This window comes from Festucalex cinctus, chromosome 7 (genome assembly GCF_051991245.1).
Source record: "Festucalex cinctus isolate MCC-2025b chromosome 7, RoL_Fcin_1.0, whole genome shotgun sequence".
Classification (NCBI taxonomy): Eukaryota; Metazoa; Chordata; class Actinopteri; order Syngnathiformes; family Syngnathidae; genus Festucalex; species Festucalex cinctus.
In genome coordinates, this window is record NC_135417.1 from 12,415,746 (window position 1) to 12,437,739 (window position 21,994).

The window sequence follows — 21,994 nt, forward strand, 5'->3', positions numbered from 1 at the left end:
CTTTTTATACATTTTTAACTGTTATTAAGTGGTTGCATACAAGCAGACGACAGGAAATGGAATTCAAATAAGAACAATTTATTGTCTTCCAAATGGTTAAAAAAAAAATATAGCAAAACAAATTAAATATTTAAATAAAAAAAATGTAGTTAAAACAAAAGGGGGACTTAAAAAAAGGCCAATTAAAATGAACTCAATAAAAATAATTTCCCACAAAGATGTTAAAGTAAATGGAAATTTTAAAGTAGGACTCAATGTTCTTGTCAAAATCCTCATCATCATTTCTTCATGGTCTTCTCCAGCACCCAGTCAATGACCTAAACAACACAAATAATGAGTTGAAGATGATTTGAATGAGCGGAAGGGAACGCTGATGCGTGTTGGTGTTACCTGTTTGGCATTGCTGCCGGCTGCCTTCTTCATCTCCTCATGCAGACCACGTGACGTCTTCAGATCCTGACAACAAACATCGCCACGCTTTTTCTTTTTCTTTTCATCCAGCTTAAGTGAAGTCAAAGCTCAAATGTTTAAAAGAGCTTCAAAAGTAATGTACTCTAATAAGTGTCTAATAAGGGATGTGACGATATCCAAACAACACGATACGATATTATCATCATATGATGGTCACGATACGATAATTATCATGATATTGTGGGGTGTCTGCAATATTTACAAAAGATCACAATATTGTAAAAAAAAAAAATAATAATTGACAATTAGCATCAATTTTAAACATAAAAGGCCAAAACATCACTCATGAAAATTAAATTGCACTAATAAACTAGCCTCTAGAGGGTGCTAGAACTGCACAAATGGAAATCAACCTGACTTTTTTTTTAACAAATGTGTTCCTTTTAAATATTGTGAACATGACGATTGTGGCAGTTTTAATAATATCACGATATCACGATATTGCCCTTATCGTGACATCCCTAATAAGTATAAAAAATGTTTGTTTTGTAAATCCTGAAAACTAAAAATGGCCTTAGTACTTAGAAAAAATAGTTTATTTTTGACCAGGTCAACAAGTTAAGACATTATTAGAACATTAGCATGAGAAGCTAATGTTGGTAATAATGTTAGCTAACACTAATCTATGCTAACACTGCAGCTCTGCTTACCTATATTGTTGACATGACAGTGCTTTGGCGACCGTGTCAAAATGGTTCTTTCGTTCTCAATCTTTGGCCAGCCATTGGCTAAAAACTTATTTGTACATAAACATTTAAAAAGTCCACTTTCCATTACGTGTCTCCTTTTAAAATGGGAGCACGAAATAAATAGATAATACATATTGGGAAGAAAAGTTTAGTCAAACTGTTCCCACTGAGGTTTATTTGTCGCACAAATTTGCAACCAAAAAAAACAACATATGGTGGACACTGCAGTCCTGGCGGGAGGGAGCCAAACGACCAAACGAGAGATCAGCGTGAACGCGTGGACAGCGCTCAGCGTGTGTGTGGGCACCAACCTTGAGAAAGAATTTGGAGATATCAAACAGTCTCTTGCCGCAAGCCTCAAAGCATTCGTGCTCGCCACTGATCCCGTGCCGTTTGAGCGTTTTAACGACTACTTCCTGCAGCATCTGAGGGCAACAGAGGACAACACACACGCACGCTCACACATTCTCATGGACACAATACTCAAACCTTAAATCTACTTGTGTTAATTCCCTTATCGCCAAACGTCAAGCCGGTTCACGGAAAGTAATTTTAGCGAGGCTTCCGTCTGAAAGAATGGATGTCAAAACGTCATGACTTCGGAGAAGGATGGCCTTAGACGGACGGAATTGTCTTGAAAGCTATTGTGTGTGTGTGGGGGGCTCTAAGGTAAAAAAAAAAAAAAGACACGCGCTGTTTAAGTGAAAGAGTTGACAGCGCGCACACGGAAATAAATGGAGCCACCTTCACTCTTTGGACAGCAGCTGATCTGAATAAAAGGTAATAAATCACACTGAGGGATCATCGGTGCCTTTCAGTTCCACAAAAGAGACTGTTTTTAAATCTCTGTCCTGATTTAACTGCCGCCGATATTCCGGAATTGCACCACCTGTTTTTTTTTGTTTTTTGTTTTTTTAACACATGCGCATTAGTATTGCTGACTGCACACGTCGCCTGTTAGCATAACGTTCACAGATCAGAACACATCAAGGTCGGGATTCGGCCCGGCGACGTGCGCGCAGGTAATGGAGTGAGTGTGCAGGCGTGCGTCCTTTCTATGTGTTGGCTGGAAATAAGCTGTAAGCGCAGCAAGTGATAACATGCAAAGTATACATCATTTATCTTTGCTAAACCTATTATAATACGATCTTCATTTGTTGGATGGACCGTGGTTGAATTTGTTGTTGGCTTCCAGTGTGTGTGCGTTAGTAAGTGGTACGCTTGATTTAAGACTTTTATTCATGAAAGTTTTCAGGGGGTCTGCATAATGTTTTCATTTTTTCTTAGGATGAATTTCCAACACAAAAGGCTGTTATAGTGCTTATAATTTGTTGCCGTTTCTCTTTTTTTTTTTCTAAACATTTGCAAAGCAACCGTTTCAAAAGAAAATGAGTCACAAAATGTTAGGTAACAAGAATAACGTACTGTGAGTAATGAAACTAAATTGTATTCATTTTCTAAGCAACACACAAACTCACCCTATTGTGTTTCTGGGATCGCGATTCCTTGGCTTGTTTGTCGTCTGTCACCTTGTGATCAGTCTTTTGCTCCGGCGCTTTATGCCTGTCGGCCGAAGACTGATTCAGTAAACCTGGGAAGAAGAAAAAATAAACAAAAAACAAAAACAAAGAATTGGAACTGTGTCTACAGTGAAATAATGTACGCCGAAGTACGTCGACTTCAATGGGACGTCAAGTCAAAGATTTTCTTTACAATAGGTTCCATCTCAGGGGGCGGCCTATTTGGTATGTACCGTATTTTCACGACTATAAGGCGCACCGCATTATAAGGCACACCTTCAATGAATGACATATTTTAAATATTGTTCTAAAGACAATAAAAAAATACCGCAGACTAAATGTAAATTATAACAATGAAGACTCACTAGGAATGTAATGGGGTCAAAAGTAAAACGTTTGTCTTTAAAACCTGTTGAATTAAAATAGTTTATTTATAATGCATCAAGAATGTAAGATTTTTTTATTTTTTTTTTAATGATGTATCGTGTTTTTACGAACGCACACTATCACGCAGGCATATAAAGATATGTTGCGGCCCAATATTGATGCATATATAAGGCGCACTGGATTATAAGGCGCATGGGTCAGTTTTTGAAAAAATTGAAGGCTTTTAGGTGCGCCTTATAGTCGTGAATATTCGGTACCAATTTTATTGGTATTTCTTATTGGTACTCATACACACTGTATCAATCAGTGAATAAGTGGTATCGAACACCCCTAATTGTAATATAGATTTTGCTTACCTACATTAGGCTTCAACAATGCTCAACTGGTCATTGAGTCGATACATTTCTGTTTGGTTAAGGTTAGGTTGATTTGTCTTTACCTGATGATGTTCGTCGAGCAGAAGAGGAAGCTGGAGCAGAAGACGAGACCGACTGGGATCTGATAGGTTGTTGCGACTTGATGGTAAGGTGAGTCCCATTACTGCCTCTGCTCTGAGAACAGACGGAGTCGCTGCTCTCCGACTTGGCCTGCCTACGTCGTCATTCATTTCAATGGTTTCGCAGTCAAACACCAAAACGATTCCAGCAACTCGTGCGTTAATAATCCGTGCCTCCAACCTACCTCTTGCGGGGATAACCTCCAACGACGTCCGCGTCCCAGGACCTGCGTTTGAGTCGGGCGACGTCAGCGTTCTGGAGCGTCTCCCCGTCGGGTACGCTTCCTGGTTCTGACGTCACGGCGGGAGAGGGGGCGGGGCTGGTGGCAAACGGTAGGACGCACGGTTCCCTGGAGCAGGTGGTTTGCGTCTCGTAGCGAATGAGACGGGACTGGAGCCGGACAAAAGTCTGGTCTCGCTCCACCGAGCGCTGGTTATCCAGGCAGAAGCTATAGAAAAGCCAAAGATGGGAAGTCAGCCGACAAGTGGATGAAAAGAATCCAATCACCGCCTCACAAAGGAATTGGAAGTGGTAGATACATACGTACTCTATGCCGTGGTAATGGGTGGTCGTGGCCTTTTTGAAGGACATCTCGCCGACACTGGTAGGACACAAGTCTGGTGACAACTTCAACGCGTTATGACTGAAGAAAAACAGCACAGAGAATCGAGTCGAATGAGATGGTCTGCCAGACGCAATGAATCATGTCTCCCTCCAAATGGTATTCCAAAAAAAAGGTCACATACATTTTACTGAGATAGACTAATGATCAAAATAAAATTCTCACCTTGGGAGATTCCTCTTAGCAATGAACTACAATACACAGTCATTTTGTGTGTGCCTTTTTCTGTCTGCCAATAAAAATGGGATTGTCTCTTTTTAAATGAATGGTTTCCCTTTGTCTGTGACTCAAATGCCATTCCTCAGAAAAAAAAGGTGTACACGGTGCTCATTCACATGGCTTGTCTTACCCTCTAATAAGGGCCAGAGGTTGCAGCTCACTGGTCGGCTTGCCATCAAGTGTGAAGTGTTTTAAAATTTCTTTGGCGTCCAGTAAGGTAGTTGAACCCTTCGGACAATCTTTAGGACCCAGCAGGCTGTCACTGGAGCCGGCACCTAATAAGCCAAGTCTAAGGCACAATACAGAATATTAGTAATTGCAGTATACTGCATTGGTCATACATTGAATAAGTCATTTTAGATTACCTTCTTCTCTGTCGACATTTCTGCAGGTTCTCAATGTTGTGGAGGACGCTCCTCTCGGGCCAGTCAGATTGAGCATGCGGTCTTGTTTCTAATGCAATTATAAAGGAAATAAGTTGGACTTGGTGTAGTTTGCAGCCCAAATCACATTGTCTCTCAGCCTTTTAAATCATTCACTCCCAGCCATTTTCACATTTCGCAATCCCGGCTGTTTTACTGGGTTTTGACTGATTTTGCAAGGCCCACAGAATATTGTGTTCAATTGCTATAAAAGCATGGAACCTACCAAAAGAAAGATGAAAGTCTCTTCTTTCATCAGGAAAAAAACGTATGTTTCTATCTGTTTCCTTTTTGCAGCAATTAGCATTAGAAGAGAGCTAAGTTTCATCAGTTTTCACAAATCTATTTAAAATTGTAAGTAATTTAGCTTTTTTTCTCGATGGCCCTGGTTGATCTCCTTTGCTCTGCTGCCACCTGCTGGCCGTTTGTGTAATAACTACCATTTCTGCAACCGTTCTTTGCAGTTGAGAGGCTGCATCAAAGCCTTCTATATGCGCTAGCATAAAAATAAAAAATAAAAACGTATAAATACGTCTTTGGGACACTTACAACATTAAAAAAACAAAAAACAAAACGTATTTACACATTATTGGGAGCAAATGAGTTAATACATTTTAAGTAGCTAATATGTTGTTGAGCTGTAACCGTTAGATGGGGTAAAGAACAAATGAAGGTCAGGAAAAAAAAAAGACAATAATGAGCCGTACGTTTCAGTTAATTTACTACCCAAGGAAAGTGTTTTGTAACGGCAACAAAAGACCTCTGGTGCATTCATAAACAAAGCTTGAAGGCTCCCTCCAGTACGAGTATACCCTATACGGTAAGCTGCGCTGTATGATGGATTGCGGCGGTTATCTAAACTTTTAGTTGGAGCCAGGTCAAGATGCTTAACCCGGGGCAAATGGAACTGAAATCTTAGTGCCCAGTGTTGTGAGCACTGCATTGATGTATGACCATTGCATTTTTTTTTTTTTCTGCTTGTGAAACCAGGAGCGCTGAAAGGTCAAAGAAGATCTAGAGTTCAAGTAGGGCATGATTCATGGGATGACTCATGTCCAAAGGCGACCCTGAGGTTGTGATTGATTCTGGCAGATACCACAATCCTATTTTTAAACCATAAGGAGGTGCACATGAACCTGTGTAAAATTGTCCAATGCTGTAATTGAAAACAAAATCAAAACAAAACAATCTACACCAAATCGCAAAGGTTCTTGTCTTGTCTTGGTACTTTTTATTTGGCTGTATGTCGGCTGTGGTTCAATTAAGTAAACAAATTAAATATTTTATTCTTGACTTTGGAAATTGAGAAAATTCTTTTTTTTTTTTTTTTTTTAAATGGTCAACACGGATCCACTGAAAATCGCGTGATCAGCCCTGATTTCCAATCACATGATCGGATCGGGACGACACCTAATAAAATACTTTTTTTTATTTTTCTAATTGTGTACATGTATATACGTTGAGTCCAAGATTTAAAAGTATACATCTAGTCATCATTTCATTTCAAATAGGTATTGCATGAATCCAGCCTGGGAGTTTTGGGTTACATATGAATTATCCGGTATCACTCGAATCCTACCTGGGTCCTTCGTGGCCATGCTGTCAGTCAGGGAAGAGGCCCGGGGAAGCATGGAGTCAGTCATCTTCAAGTATTGCTCCCTCGCCACGCTCAGGATGGCCTTCAAGTCGTTGGCTGATATTGAAGAGGAATTTTTTGTCTGTCCTGGATACACAAAGAAACTCATTAGTCTCACTCACAGTCGCTTTAGTCACGTAACAAGGACATTACACTGGCCATTGCGTTAAATGAAATAGCACAAAGTAATGACTTTCAGTACTTAGCTGGTGTTACAAAATAAGTCAAATAAAATATAAGAAATACTGTGCCTCCCCGTATGATGTCATGCAGTTAGTACTGTAGTACTAACTGCAGTTTTTTTTTATTTACTAAAATGTCTGACAGCAAGTTTCTTCACTATTCTATTTCTATTTTTCTTAACTTTTGCAACTAGACAGGCAACCTCCTCACTTAATGTCAAATAATTGTATATATTGCAATTTTCAATCAGCCCTGTGGTATGTCAGCTCTCCTCGCAGTCGTGTCAAAGCGCGGCCCGAGTTTGTTTCCTCAAGGTTGAAGAAACTTCATTTTCTTTTATCTCGCCGTACTCCACTGTAGCTTCACTATCTTTGTCTGCTGTGTGTCTGTAAATTAATGATATTGCGAGTCATCCGATGCGCCAGCAAGTGCCTAAAGCAACGAGCACGATGAGCAAGGCCGCTGATAGGATGGCGTTAAGATCGTTTCACTGCAGCTACTAAAAAATAAAATAAAAAAGAAAATGTCTTTGTTTATTGAGACCGAATTGTTTATTGAGACCACAATCTGCATATATATATATATATATATATATATATATATATATATATATATATATATATATATATTTTTTTATTTTTTTTTTTTGGCTGATATTACTGTATTCCAACATTTTAGTTATCTTGTTTAGCTATCTTAGTGGCTCGTAGGAAATAAACTCAATGCAACCAAATTTTACTGCAAATTATCTCCATAATGAGCAAATTAAACAATACAGCGTGCGTATATCTAATGACAATATTTTGACAAAGCTCTTAAATTATATCCATTCTTCAATGAGCATGCATCTTTCTATGAATTACAGGATTTGTTTTCATCTGCATCCATCAGTGAAATGGGAATAAATCATTTTGTTTTATTTCAGGGTGAGGCATATGATGTTTTGTCCGACCATCCCTTGGAAATAATCCCCAAAATGGCTGCTACATGACTCACGGATTTTAGGCTTTAAAATTAAGATCAAGTGGAAACATGTCCATCGTCCAAGTAAGTATGAAACAGTTTACAGTCTACCAATGAACTGTGATGAAATTCTAAATGGTTTGTACTACATTATTATCATCATTTCAGTTCTTCATGAACATCAACATCGTGTAATATGCTTTGCTGTGCGCACCCACTTCAAGAGTGAGTGAGCAAAGAGAGAGGTTAGACTTCGAGGCTGACCGTGTGTGTGCGACATGTTTCACAAAGAAGGGTGAAAAACGCAACCAGTCTGTGTCCATTTATTGCTGCAATGTATTGAAAACTGTAAATTAGCTCTCGAGTAAATGTATCTGTGACTTAAGCACCACGAGAAATTTACAAATTTTCTGTTGTAGTCAATTAGTACAGCTTCCACTTTCCATCTCCCTCTCTGAATCTATTCACATGTTTTTTTATTTCCAAGAGCTCAGCTTTTTAGAACAAGTACTTACTGAAGTATTCTTTAATCACCAGTGCCTGGACCTGGGCCACCTTCCGCTCTCTCGTCAGCAGACCGTCTCCTTGGAGACAAGGCAGAGAGAGGATGTCGCTTCTAGTGCCTCCTGGATGGAGGAAAAAAAGTGGTGAATGGAAAAAAAAAAAGGCCGGATAAGTGTGCATTACCAGCACAGCTGGGAGTGATCTGTGCAGAGCCTCATTCTCAATTGGGGCAAGGACTCATGGGACATGTGACGCTGACTTAGGATACGCCTCAAAGCAATATAAAGTACAGTAAATGCCAAACGTTCAGCAGACAAAAATAAACAGAAATGACAGGGGAAAAAAAACACCTGCAAAAAGTGCAAGGTATGGTTTTACACACTTGAGTGTTGGGAACAACAATCATCATATCGACATCACGATCCCTTGTAGTGAAAATTCTGCTGACTCATGGCAGTACAGTTGGGGAATATTTTATCGTATTTTTACAGACGTCTTCTGAAGGTTGCATAAAATGTTAACAATCGTAGAAATTCTCTTGAATACCATCTGCAGCCGAAGAGCAGACAAGGACATCCATTAAAACAATATGTTGACACTTGTGGACACAAGAACCAATGCACACATTCGTGCATAGTGCATATTAGGGCTGAGCGATTTTGAAAAAAATAAAAATAAAATAAAAATAAATGTATACATTTGGACTTGCAGTCTTTTAAGCGTTCAGATTCAACTACGACCACTTGACTAAATTCTACCAAAAAAACTGAGGCGTGAACATAAATCAGTGAATCATAAATTCGATTACAACAACAACACAAACAAATCTGAGGTTTTATCGCTTCAACGTGTCATTTTTTATGAAACAATGAGAACATGTAAACATGTGGATCATACTTCTAAGCACTGAACCTAAATAAATAAATAAAATATACATCCATCCATTTTTCTGAACCTCTTGCTCCTCACAAGGGTCGCAGGGGGTGCTGGAGCCTATCCCAGCTGGCTATGGGCAGCAGCCAGGGTACACCCTGAACTGGTTGCCAGCCAATCGCAGGGCACACAGAGACCAACAACCATCCGCACTCACAATCACACCTAGGGACAATGTCTTTGGAATGCGGGAGGAGACCGGAGTACCCAGGGAAGACTCACGCAGGCACGGGGAGAACATGGAAACTCCACCCAGGAAGGCCGGAGCCTGGACTCGAACCCGAGTCCTCAGAACTGGGAGGCGGACGTGCTAACCACTCGACCACATGCTGTCCTAAAATATACATATATATGAAAAATAAAGTCTACTGACTAACCAAAATGATTATTATTTTTTTTTTTAAATAGCAGTCTCTGCGATTTGAAAATTTCATTCTACTAAATTGTAATGCCGATTTTAATCCAATTAATTCATCGGCCCGAGTAACCACATAACAAAACCAAATAATCAATCAGTTATCTCTTATTTTATTTGTTTAAGGTGAGTGCAAATATGCTCTTTTGACTTCTTAGTGTGACTTCATCCAATTCATTTTAATTTGTAGCTCCACAAATAGCTGAAACCTTGACTTCCCACGACAATAACTCCTCCTTTTTCATTTACTTTTATTTTTTATATATTTATTATGTGCTTTGACTCTGAAGCATATTCATTTTTTGATACGTTTTAATTTCACTCATCTTTCAACTAATGATTGGTTTTTGTGCACAGCACTGCCATTTTGTCCTTTTATGGGGTTGAAGCGGTGAAAGGAACTGCTGGCATTCATGATGCTGTAAACATTGCAAACACTGCTGAGAACAACTCTGCTCTTTTTAAACACTCTTCTCCGTGGCTCCAACATGCACAAAAATACATCAAAGTAGAAACAGGAATACACATATATTAACGCATTATTAACATACTTTACCTGAGGACGACAGCAGGTTCTGTTCAGGAAGCTCCGAGAACGTCGCCATGGCAGGAACGCCATTCATTTGACTGTCAGAGTGCAACAGCCTGACTGTGCAGACTCCATCCTCGGTTTTGTCTGAGCCCTGGACCAATAGGAAGTAGTGAGCACTCTCACCCTTGACCTCAACGTCAGGTACTGCAAGATGAAATATTAGTGTCAGTCAAAAAAGAAGAAGTCTTTCTTAGACTTAGACTTGACTTTATTGATCCCTTTGGGATGGCTCCCTCTGGGAAATGTACATGTCCAGCAGCAATGAGAACAGATATTAAAATAAAAAATAATTCAGTCAATCAATAAATAAGGTTATTACACCAGAGATTTAATTAATAACAATAAGAAAAATAAAAATTCAATCAATCAATAAATAAGGTTATTACACCAGAGATTGAATTCAATAAATTAAAGTACAGTATAGTGCCATATTTGTGATTATTATATTATACTCCTGCACTACAATACAAAACTCGCTATTCAATCACATATTTTTTTCCGCAGTCCAATTTTCACCAGAATACAATCAAGTTGTATCAGTTCTATCTTTAATATAGCTTTCTGATTTTCCCAGTGTTTTTGACTTGTGAGTCTGCCTCATCCACAGAAGGCTTTATCATCTGTAACATTGTAGCTCCAGTTAGCAATTTATTTTCCCATACACAAGATATGACTCGTTATTTAATGAGGTCATGAAAGGACTGACTGAGTAAGGACTTGGGTCTCCTGGCCAGAGATTCTCTCCAGCGCTGCGAGCTGATTTGGCTTACTGGCGGCTGTGCGATGGAGGTGATGACGCAGGAAAGGCTGAACAAAGCTCCTACCTGAGCACATGAATATGTATTTGATTCACACACAATGATGCCCCTGCCTGGGTTGTAACTGGGAAGAAAATTCAAGTGTTCAGACTAATACCTTTCCATGGAGTGACTTGAGCTGGTCCAAAAGAAGTCTCGATTTCACCGACTTCCCAGAAAGCACTCTAGAGATTTTTTTTTTCTTGTTAAGGTGTTTAAAAAAAAAAAAGAGATAGACAAATAAGTGTTTCGCACCAAGTGATGCCATATTTTACGCCTCATGCCAAAAATGTATCCCGTAAACATTTTTAAGTTATTTAGCAAAATGCGATTATATAAGTCAATTGCAAACTCAATCTTAATGAGGAATGTTATGATGATGTTGAGGGGATGGTGGCAACATGGTGCTGTTTTGAAAAGTTCAGTCATTGCTCTGGGGCTGGGGAAAAAGCTATTTTTTTATTTTTTTATTTTAGCCTGCAGGTGCTGTTTTGTAGGCTCTTTAATGTTTTCCTACTTTTAAAGGCTTAATAGATTTGCATTTGCAAACATACACATCTGTACAGTTTGCATAAAACAAAGTGTAACTTATTGCACGTCCTTGAAATTGCCATTACTTCTGTCTGACTACATAGAAGTAGGGATGGGCGAGTACCGAAACCAGGTATCGGTATCGGGCCGATACCAGCCTACTCGTGACACAGCCGAGTACAAGCGACCGATGGCAAGTGAGTCCTCCTTGCCTGTAAGTGGCGCTAGCTTGCAGCAGTTTTTTACCAAAACTTCACCGCTTTGGAAATACTTCAAAATTGTGAATCTTAAACTAAAAGAGCATTTTTGTGTTTTATTTTGAGCGTTAAGACTATTGAAGAGTGACTGTGCTGTTTTTTTTTTTTTTTTTGTAAAAATTAAAGGAAATATATTTGTTTAAAAATATATTTTAGTGATTTTTTTTATTTGTCAAAATGTACTACTGGTATCGGCAGTTGGTATCGGTATCGGTGAGTACTGAGGCTCTGAGTATCGGTATCGGTCTGAAAAATAATGGTATCGAACATCCCTACATAGAAGCACAGACTTGAGAAATGAGGATACAGTTCCAAGTGGGTGCTGGACATCAGGAAGTTGGGCAGGTCGGACAGAGTAACCAGATGAAGCAGGTCTAAAACCGGTGCATAGTACTGGAAGACCTGTAAACATGAAGAAGAAAAGAAAATATATAAAGAATTGTAGACCATTACAAATCATTACATAAATCTACATACAGTAATTATTCCTTGGGGCCTTTGAGTTGCTGCATTAATCTAATCACAGTAAGACAATTCATTTGAATCACAACAAACTGAGCGATACAGTAAAAACACATTCACCCTTAAAACAAACCACCTCCAATATACTCTGAGAAGAATTAAAGCCCACATTACCGAGCAGTGTTTATTTTCAGTCATGTAATGTGGTGAGTGTTCTTTCGAAAAAGTCACCCGGGCTGCTGCCAAAGGTCAAGTTTGCAATCTGGCTTCACGCTGACGTGCCAAAGCAATTATTTCAACTGTCCACTGAACATCTTAGGTGCAAAACATTTGTGATGGCTGCCTTCTCATTGAACAAAACATTTAGCAATGGAGCAAACATACATTTTCTCCTGTTGCTACGTTTTGTCCTTTTATCATTATATCCAACTTATTTGTAACTATTAGGGGTGTGAATTGCCGAGTACCTGACGATTCCATTCGTATCACGGTTCACGATTCGATTCGATACCGATACGAATTTATAAGTCGATTGTTGCGATTTTTTCATTCAAATTTAGAAAATACTAATCAGTAAACTTGTAGCGTTTGAAGATTTGTATGAAAATGTATTATTTATTTATCTGAAACTTCAGGCTAATACAGGTTGTAATCTGTTTCATGTTTAAACAGCATTAAAACAAAATATTAAGGTTTAATGTTCCGTTCATGTAACATTCTTCCATGCTTAAGGTGTGAACCCTAACCCGAAGCAAGACGTTTTGTTGAATATTTTTCCATTAAAAACGGAAGTTTAAAAATCGATTCAGCGGCCTATTGAATCGATTCGAGAATTGCGCGATGTAGTATCGCGATATATTGCCGAATCGATTTTTTTTTTAACACCCCTAGTAACTAAACATTTTGATGAAACATTTTTGTTTTGCATATATTATGCTGTTGTGAAAGGTGCAGCGGCAGTAAGATTTTTGCCTGATGATAATGTACTGGTTGATGGTAAGTATAATAACACAATGTGATCCTGCTCAAATTGCTATTATTAAACTGTTCTCATGTGGACAGCAAGAGAATATTTATTATAAATGCCTCACTGGGTAAACTTGTCGGGATTTTCCACCGCTAACGCACGTTTGTGAGTGAAAAGTCCCATTCACGATAGAGTCCAGGCATGCATATAGTTTGTACAGCAGCGCTGGGACAGTTTTGCTATCCTTCAGTATTTTTGTTTTAATTGTGTGCCAAGACGATCCCCCACCATCTGCCTCTCTGAGCTGTCGTCTGATGTCTCTCTTTCGCTCTCTCTCTCTTTAACGCACACACACGCTCTATCGTGTGTGTGCGTTATGGACCCCATACTAACCATAACTTTGTGTGCACGGTGCACACCCCTTGGTTTTTATAGTTATGGCTATTAATCTACATCAGAAAGCTCATTATAATGCAGCGCTCTACCAACTGTTATTAAAGACCTTGTCTCACACCGAGTAGTTCTCTCGAAATAAATTCGCAGCATTCACGCTGTGCACTGTTCACCTATTAAACAAACACCGGGGGGGTCTTGCGCAACAAATCCAACAACACCGCTATCATTATTTGCCGGAGCGGTGGGTTGCGCGCTTTATTAACGCCTGCTCTTATGATGGGGCGCAAAGCTGTAGTGATGTCATTCATCTGAACAATCTTGGAGTGGCTATCAGGTTTCCACAGTAGCAATTTGTTGAAATAAAGAAATTAGGGGTGCACCGATCGATCGGCCGGACGATTTATCGGCCCCGATTTCCTTAATTTTGGAAGATCGGTGATCGTAAAAATAAGCCGATCTTTTCCACCAATCTCATCTCCATCCTCAGAGGTCTTGAAAAAGTCAGCGACTGTCCTTTTCTGCTGAGTTGATGAATAGGATTTTCATTTTTATTTTTGAGAGTACCACTTCACGTGCGGTTAAAACAACCCGTTTGTTTTATTTCGCCGATATTGTTCAATGTTTTCCTATAAAACAAGATTGGAACACCGAAGGAAAAAAAAATAAAAAAATCGGTATCAGCAATAATCGGGATCGGCAGGTCAGACTTTTTAAAAGATCGGGGATCGGTGATCGGCCGGAAAATTGTGATCGGTGCACCCCTAAAAGAAATGGGAAATTACTTACATAAGACTTAAAGTAAAATGTGAATAAAGCAGTCAAATTATTTTGGGTTAAATAAATAAATAAATAAATAATCCATTGGGGAAACAATGGCTCAAATTGTCGTGCTAAGTAAAACTCTTCATCCCGTGAAGACACCTGACAGATTTGAAAGTGAAGAAATAAGCTTTTTTTCCCACCCTCATCATTTACTAATTTTGCTCTATTCACATATTTTATGATTTTTTTAGTTGACAGTTTTTGGGCAGGCTCTTGATTTTTAAAAGTTAGCTCTGCGTATTAAGTAACAAGTTAAGTGAACAAAAGTGAAATGAAGCTTGAAAATGGCGGTCGTGTTGAAAGAAATCACCTCAGAGTGTCGTTTGTGGTCCGCAGTCAAGTGCGGCTCCTCCATGAGATTGGATTCGTGCGCCGGCGTGCGCAGAGAAAAGCCGGTGAAACGAAGCTCTGACACATGCTGAAACAAACAATAAAAAGGAGAAAATATCAGACGTAGCAGCAGCAGCGGCGGCAGCAGGTGATCAACTCGCACGTATAAACTCTCAGGCTGAACTCGGACAGTATAAAAGTCGCACTGTCTTGGTGTAATGGAGGCAATACTTGATTTTTCTTAGATGCAACCAGTAGTGTTAGATTCAGGCGGCCCAACTAATATATCAATAGCTGTCAAGGGAATGGGGAATAAAATTGAAACAGTTTGATATGAAGAATTTTTTATTTTTTTAACCAAAAAAAAAAAAAAGCACAGTACATTACATTGTACAGTATATGCTTACTAAACAGGTGAAAAGTGATTATTGAATAAAGAAAAGAATAAAAAGGAAATGCGATGTTCATGATTTGAAACTGGTCACGTTACTACAGTACATAATAAATCATAATATGACATATTTTCTAACTTTTTCCATATATAAGGCGCTACAGTAGAGGCTGGGGTTACGTTATGCATCCATTAGATGGTGCTGCGCTAAAGGGAATGTCAACAAAACAGTCAGACAGGTCAGTCAAACTTTATTAATCGATTACAAACCAGCTTTCTGACAACTCCATTCACTCCCAAAATGAATAAACAGCGGTTTTATTGTTTTCTCTGAGGTAAAGTATTAGCTAGCGATCCAAGATGGCGGGATCTTCTGCGCATGCGCGTCACCGATCGTGCAGGGTCACCGATAGCGTCTCAATATTGATGCATATATAAGGCGCACTGGATTATAAGGCGCATGGTCAGCTTTTGGAAAAATTGAAGGCTTTTAGGTGCGCCTTTTAGTGCGGAAAATACGGGACTTTATTTGAGTTTCTCTTGTCACACATCAATCGCTGTGTCATTTTCCGAACAGCAATGTCGCCTTTCGAAATGCGAGTGCATCACTTGTAAAGGGAATGGCATGAATGGTGAATGGAGTTAGCTGTGTTCATGCCCACAACGGCAAAAAAATACATAGGCTTGCGCACGTCTGTGAAATTACCAACACCCAGTCTACAAAGCCTCTGTGCAGATTTTTGCCACAACAAACTCGCACTGCTCACGAAAATAAAGCCCTTAGTGTTACGTATTAATTTTTATATTACTGATATGTGTTTACTGACACTGTTTACTTTGCTCAGAGTTTTACTTTTTTTTTTTTTTTTTTTTTTTTTTATGATGACTGATTCTGATGAGGACACTGAAGTCACCTTATTGGTGATACTGGACAATTGATCCAAATTAATAGTATTGACTATAAAACATCCATCCATTGCCATGACCGCTTATTCCTCACAAGGGTCACGGGGTGTGCTGGAGCCTATCTCAGCTAGCTTTGGGCAGTAGGCGGGGTACACCCTGGACTGGTTGCCAGCCCATCGCAGGAATATAAAACATGTACTTCTTAAAATATTGTTGGTAAAGTGTGCTTTCTAGAGGCAACATCAAATTATTATTCTCATTAGATTATCAATTAATCAATTGTGTTTGAACTCGCATCTTTCAACTGATTGAACTATTAGTTGGTGACGGTTTCCAGATGAAATCACAAAAAAATGTTCCGGTGCTGGAAAAGTACAACACACACACACGCAAACACAAACACACACCTACTGTATAGCACACGTGCACTACAATATTGCAGTACGAGTCCCGACTGCAGGTTTTCACACCTGTGGGAATTCCTTCATCCTGTGCTCTCCCGCTGAGCAGCTTTCACAGCAACTGCCAGCCGACGCCTGCTCACGTCTCCCAGCAGGAACTTATTGGAAAAGGTCAACGAGATGTGCGCTCGCTATATTCATATGTGATTTATGGTGTAAAATGAAAAAAATTGTTCTGAGTGTGAAATACAAGTGAAATCCGTCAAGAATACGACTTTTGCAAACTATACCGTAGCTGAACCAATTTTTTTTATACGGGATTAAACAAATCATTAAGTTCAGACTTGCGATTCTTTATCACATCTGGATTTTAAAATGATAATAGACGAATTAAGGCAGAGGTGTCCAAACTACGGCCCGGGGGCCATTTGCGGCCTGTCGTCCATTTTTTAGTGGCCCGCAACATATGCTAAAAATTAGGGGTGTGAATTGCCTAGTACCTGACGATTCGATTCGTATCACGATTCACAGGTCACGATTCGATTCGATACCGATTAATCCCGATACGAATGGTCACGATTCGATACCGATTAATCCCGATACGAATTTATAAGTCGATTGTTGCGATTTTTTTCCATTCAAATTTAGAAAATACTATCAGTAAATTTGTACATGTACACTGTAAGATTTGTATGAATATATTTATCTAAAACTTGAGGCTTATAACCGTGAGCCACTGTACACAAACAGTTTGCAATCTGTTTCACATTTGAACAGCATTAAAATAAAAATATTAAGGCTTAATGTGCCGTTCATATAACATTCTTCCATGCTCAAGGTGTGAATCCTAAAAAAAAAAAAAATCGATTCTGCCGATTATTGAATCGATTCGAGAATCGCGCGATGTAGTATCGCGATATATCGCCGAATCGATTTTTTTTTAACACCCCTACTAAAAATGGCATTTGACTCAGTTCAAATACAATAAAAACAAAAATGTTTGGAAATGGTCAAAGTAAGAAGGGAGGGTGTCGAAAAACAGGTGCCATTAAAGGTTATTTTAGTTAACTAAAACTGATGAAGAAAAAATAAAAATAAAATTGTAAACGAAATAAAATAAAAACGAAGATGCTTTCTAAAAAAATAAAACTAACTGAAACTACATTTTATGTTTACAACACTAACTAAAACTATAATTATATGTACTTCGTTTAGGAAATTTATTTTGATATCAACCGGAATAATGACGATATGTCACACAGAAGTGACGTCATCTAGCAACAGCCAATAGAAAAGCATCTTCAGATGATGTCACTCCCATGGTGTTTTTTAAATATTGCGCACAAGTAATACACATTTAAAAAAAACTAATACTAATACAGAAACTAACTAAAACTAAACTAAAATTTATTAAAGAACTAATACTAATTAAAAAAAACTAACAGAACCACCCTTAAAACAAAATAAAAACTCAAATGAAAAATTCCAAAACTATAATAACCCTGCTGCCATATTACAAATAAATTGGTGTATATACTGTAACATTTTTCCAAATATGCAAAAGCACCAAAAAATTATTTGTACAATTTTTAGGATTAAACACAAATTCTCTTAACATTATGTTCTGATTTTCCGTATGTGGCCCTCAAATGAAAAAGTTTGGACACCCCTGAATTAAGGTGTCAAATCAGATGTCACTGAAATGGTCAATTTAAATTCGTTAAACCACATATTCTTTCTCAAGTTTGCTTTTCATCCAAAAAAATACCCTCCATGCTTATACAGCCCAAAAACTGGATGTAAAAAGAAAAACAATGAAAAGCTTCCTGCTGCATTACTCCAGGATTAATTAATTACTTTAATAGTCTGCCATTCATTATTTTGCCACATTGTTTTATTTATGCATTTATTTTTTTTATGTTTCCTGAGCTTTCCACTTGACCAGATCAGCCGAGATGCCAGTAAACTCACGTCGGCTCAGTGAGCTGCGCTGTCCAGCGTGCGTAGCAGTAAGACAACAAAGCACTTACGAGACGGGCCAGTGAGTTTAAAAAAGGATGCAACGCTCTCTTGCCCCGCCCCACCAAGTGATTATTCCAGAAAACGCGCACTGCATGCAAACACATCTGATAACAACAGCATGATTTCCCACAATATTGCACTTAATTTGCTTGACAGAATTGCTTGTTTGATTGACTGGAGATTTACTAATACACCCATAACACGCACATCCTCCGGCATTACCTTCTTCTCTCTGACCAGCAAGCCGCCTCTCCAAAGTTCACTTGCATTGATACAGCTGGTTAACTCATTAGGCTCCAATAGACCAGCACCCAGATAGTTTGCAGTTTGTTGCCACCTAAGACAAAGATAATGTAAGCAACATTTACTTTGTGCCATAACAACAAACATGTTATTCCGTAAAAACAAATACAAATTCAACTATCACATAAAACTGAGGTACTTCCAGCTCCAGTTAACACCTCTATTGCCCTCTAGTGGTACGACGACAGTAACGCAAATGCTCACCCTGCCGTATGCTGAGTGATGATGGTGATCTTGGCAGAGTGCCAGCTGCTCATGTGTCGAAGGGCTCCCAGCAGGGGAAGCAGGATTTTGAATGCAGGACACTCGTCGGCATAGCCCAGCACCAGAACATCTAACAATGCTTTACCTGAGGGGAGGGATCAAGCAGAAAAAAAAAAAAAAAAAAATCACGGCTGCAGAGTACATATTGGACAGTATTGAAGGGCCTAGAAAAGGACATCCTCATAAAAACAAATTGAATGAAATAAATGATTTAATATGGATTGGTTAACAGTACCTGGAGGTGGAAGTTTGTCTGACAAAGCATGCACTCCTTCTGCAGCCTCCTCGAGCAATCTATTAAATAAAGGACAAACAGGACAAGCTTTTTTTTTAATGATGATTTTCTTTCTAATGCTGCCACATATCGGTTAATAGCTTTGTGAAGTGAATGATGACACGTTGCATAAGAAATAGCAAAACAGGTTATGCAGCATTTACAGCATTCCTTCTTGTCCTCGAGGGCATTTGAGTGACATTACTGTACATCCACTACTAAAAATAAATAAATAAAAGTATTGGATATTCAGCTTTTGAATGAAATTTCAGCATGAACCTAAATGCAATATAACCTTTATAGGTGAACTTAATTTGACCTTCTCTGACATTTGAACACACATGTCCAACTGTATAGTGTTTCAGTGCATTTTGCACAACTTGCTGGTCTAACAAGGTAGTGAATGGCAAAAATCACAAAAGGTTTTTGATCCATGAATAGGTCAGTACACTTCTATGCCTTTCTTCAACTCTTCCAGTCTCTTGATATGTGTGTTACAACCTGCTGATGACACACAGTGACACACTTAAGCCAGGGGTGGGCAAACCCGGTCCTCGAGGGCCGGAGTCCTGCAGGTTTTGCATGTTTCCATTCTCCAACACAGCTGATATATGATCAGCTCATCAGCAAGCGCTGCATAAGCCTGATAATGTTCTTGTTGATTGGAATCAGCTTGTGTAGGAAGAGGGAAACGTCCAAACTTGCAGGATTCCGGCCCCCGAGGACCGAGTTTGCCAACCCCTGCTCTAAGCTCAGAGGCCACTTCCCTCTGACAATATCAATTTTCAAGCCTCACAATGGCATCTTGGTCTCAAAGATGTCAAAATGTGAACAGTTCGATGAAGAGGACAGTTTAAATGTATTGAAATGTATTGATCAATTCATGGAACAAACATTATTATTATTAGGGGTGTTAAAAAAAAATCGATTCGGCGATATATCGCGATACTACATCGCGCGATTCTCGAATCGATTCAATAAAAAAAATCGATTTTTTTTTTTTTTTTTTTTTTTTTTTTTTGTGAATCGATTTTTAAACTTCCATTTTTAATGGAAAAATATTCAACAAAACATCTGACTTCGGGTTAGGATTCACACCTTGAGCATGGAAGAATGTTATATGAACGGAACATTAAGCCTTAATATTTTATTTTAATGCTGTTCAAACATGAAACAGATTACAACCTCTATAAGACTGAAATTTCAGATAAATAAATAATACATTTTCATATAAATCTTATACTCTACAAGCTTACTGATTAGTATTTTCTAAATTTGAATGAAAAAAATCGCAACAATCGACTTATAAATTCGTATCGGGATTAATCGGTATCGAATCGAATCGTGACCTGTGAATCGTGATACGAATCGAATCGTCAGGTACTAGGCAATTCACACCCCTAATTATTATTATTATTATTATTATTATTATTATTATTATTATTGTGCTCTTTCTGAAACACCCAATGGTGACACAATGGCCACCAAGGCTCCAAAATTTGCAATAATTGCAGACAAAACCAAATCTCACTCTGCCAAAGTTGCTTCGTCACACTTTTGAACCGGTCCTTCCTGAAGACTCAAGGATCCAACACACAGCTCCAAAGCAGTTTGCTTCTCCTCTTCACTGTTTGCCATCTGATGGACTGGCCCCACCTCTTCCCAGTCTGAGCTGCAAAACTACAACACGTGTGTACGTTTATTTTCACCTTTAGTTCAACACCTTTTACATATATCTCATGGTTCAGCTGTGTTGGATGAAGCAATTAGATTACCGATATTTAATTTTCTTCTGTGCATAGCCATAGACTATGGTATTTCTTGCTTCACAAAAAAAAACAAAAAAAAAAAAAAAAAACAGCACAATGTGTCGTTTATATGTCAACACCAAAATTCTACCTGCATTTCTCCATGGCAAGCCTGAACAGCAAAGTACCACCTCTGAACTGAAGGACTTCCGCTCAGAGAACACACTATGAAGAGAAGGAAGTCAATTGTAAAAACATAATGGAGTTTTATTATGAGTGACACCTCATAGATAGATAGATAGATAGATAGATAGATAGATAGATAGCGCACCTGGGAGGACAGAGATTCCTCTGGCTGATTCTTGAGAGGAAAATGCCACAGCTTGGTCATAAATCTGCTTCAACTGATTCAGACCTGTGCAAGACAACATAAGATGTTAACTTGGTTCATGACGACCAAAAAAAACCCAAAACAAACAACAAAAAACACAGCCACAACATTAGGTACACTTGCGCAATATAAGTCTGCCCAAGAAAGTGTTTGAAAACTCGCTTTACTAGACTGTAAATCTCCACTTTTGAGCGGGGTTAGCCATTTCATGTCGCTAAATAACCTAAATTCTACACATAGTCCTGTCCAATTCAGTACCAACCACCATAAACTAAACCGTCGCACGTAAGCGTCATTTGTACCGTCTTTAAAAAGTGAACCTGATGAAGTAACTCTTGAAAAATGTAAATAGCCCTTTTGTCTTTACAATAACAAAATCCATCATGGTCGAAAGGTTAGTAAACGCTGATAGCTCGGCAATTCACACCAGGGAGTCAAGAAACTTACATTTGCACTCCTCCGTTTCGTCGTTACCCGCCTGACAGACGGATAAAACCAACACATATCTGTCCATTTTGTATTAATTTGCGAATAATAACATAAAACCGGCCGCTTGTTTACAACGACTTTCGCCAGTCTGTCAAATTTCCCACCATTTACTCTTCTTCTGTTTCGTTATGTTTACAAAGTCTAAGAAAATACACGACCGCCACCCAATGGACAAAAATAATATTGTTTT

At 38.7% G+C, this 21,994-nt stretch overlaps 1 protein-coding gene across 1 annotated transcript; it reads right to left on the reverse strand.

Moving 5' to 3' along the window:
• Positions 1-74: 74 nt before the first annotated feature.
• mtbp (MDM2 binding protein) lies at positions 75-21,924 on the reverse strand. Its single transcript, XM_077526878.1, has 23 exons — positions 21,763-21,924; positions 21,256-21,339; positions 21,076-21,149; positions 20,708-20,856; positions 19,138-19,196; positions 18,843-18,987; positions 18,558-18,672; positions 14,596-14,703; positions 11,946-12,040; positions 10,969-11,035; positions 10,760-10,877; positions 10,018-10,197; positions 8,125-8,235; positions 6,407-6,550; positions 4,771-4,858; positions 4,536-4,694; positions 4,112-4,207; positions 3,749-4,012; positions 3,507-3,658; positions 2,639-2,751; positions 1,472-1,585; positions 391-456; positions 75-317 (listed from the first exon to the last, which is right to left on the reverse strand). The coding sequence occupies exons 1-23, from the start codon at positions 21,827-21,829 to the stop codon at positions 279-281; spliced, it is 2,607 nt and encodes an 868-aa protein (XP_077383004.1). The 5' UTR covers positions 21,830-21,924; the 3' UTR covers positions 75-278.
• Between the last annotated feature and the right edge of the window lie 70 nt (positions 21,925-21,994).

Excerpts from the sequence above, each read along its gene's own strand:
- mtbp (XM_077526878.1), bottom strand. The coding sequence starts at position 21,829 with ATGGACAGATATGTGTTGGTTTTATCCGTCTGTCAGGCGGGTAACGAC. Across the intron at positions 8,236-10,017 it reads GAACCTGCTGTCGTCCTCAG|GAGGCACTAGAAGCGACATC; the intron begins GTAAAGTATGTT and ends TCCTCCATCCAG. Across the intron at positions 4,208-4,535 it reads CCTCTGGCCCTTATTAGAGG|TCATAACGCGTTGAAGTTGT; the intron begins GTAAGACAAGCC and ends GTTTTTCTTCAG.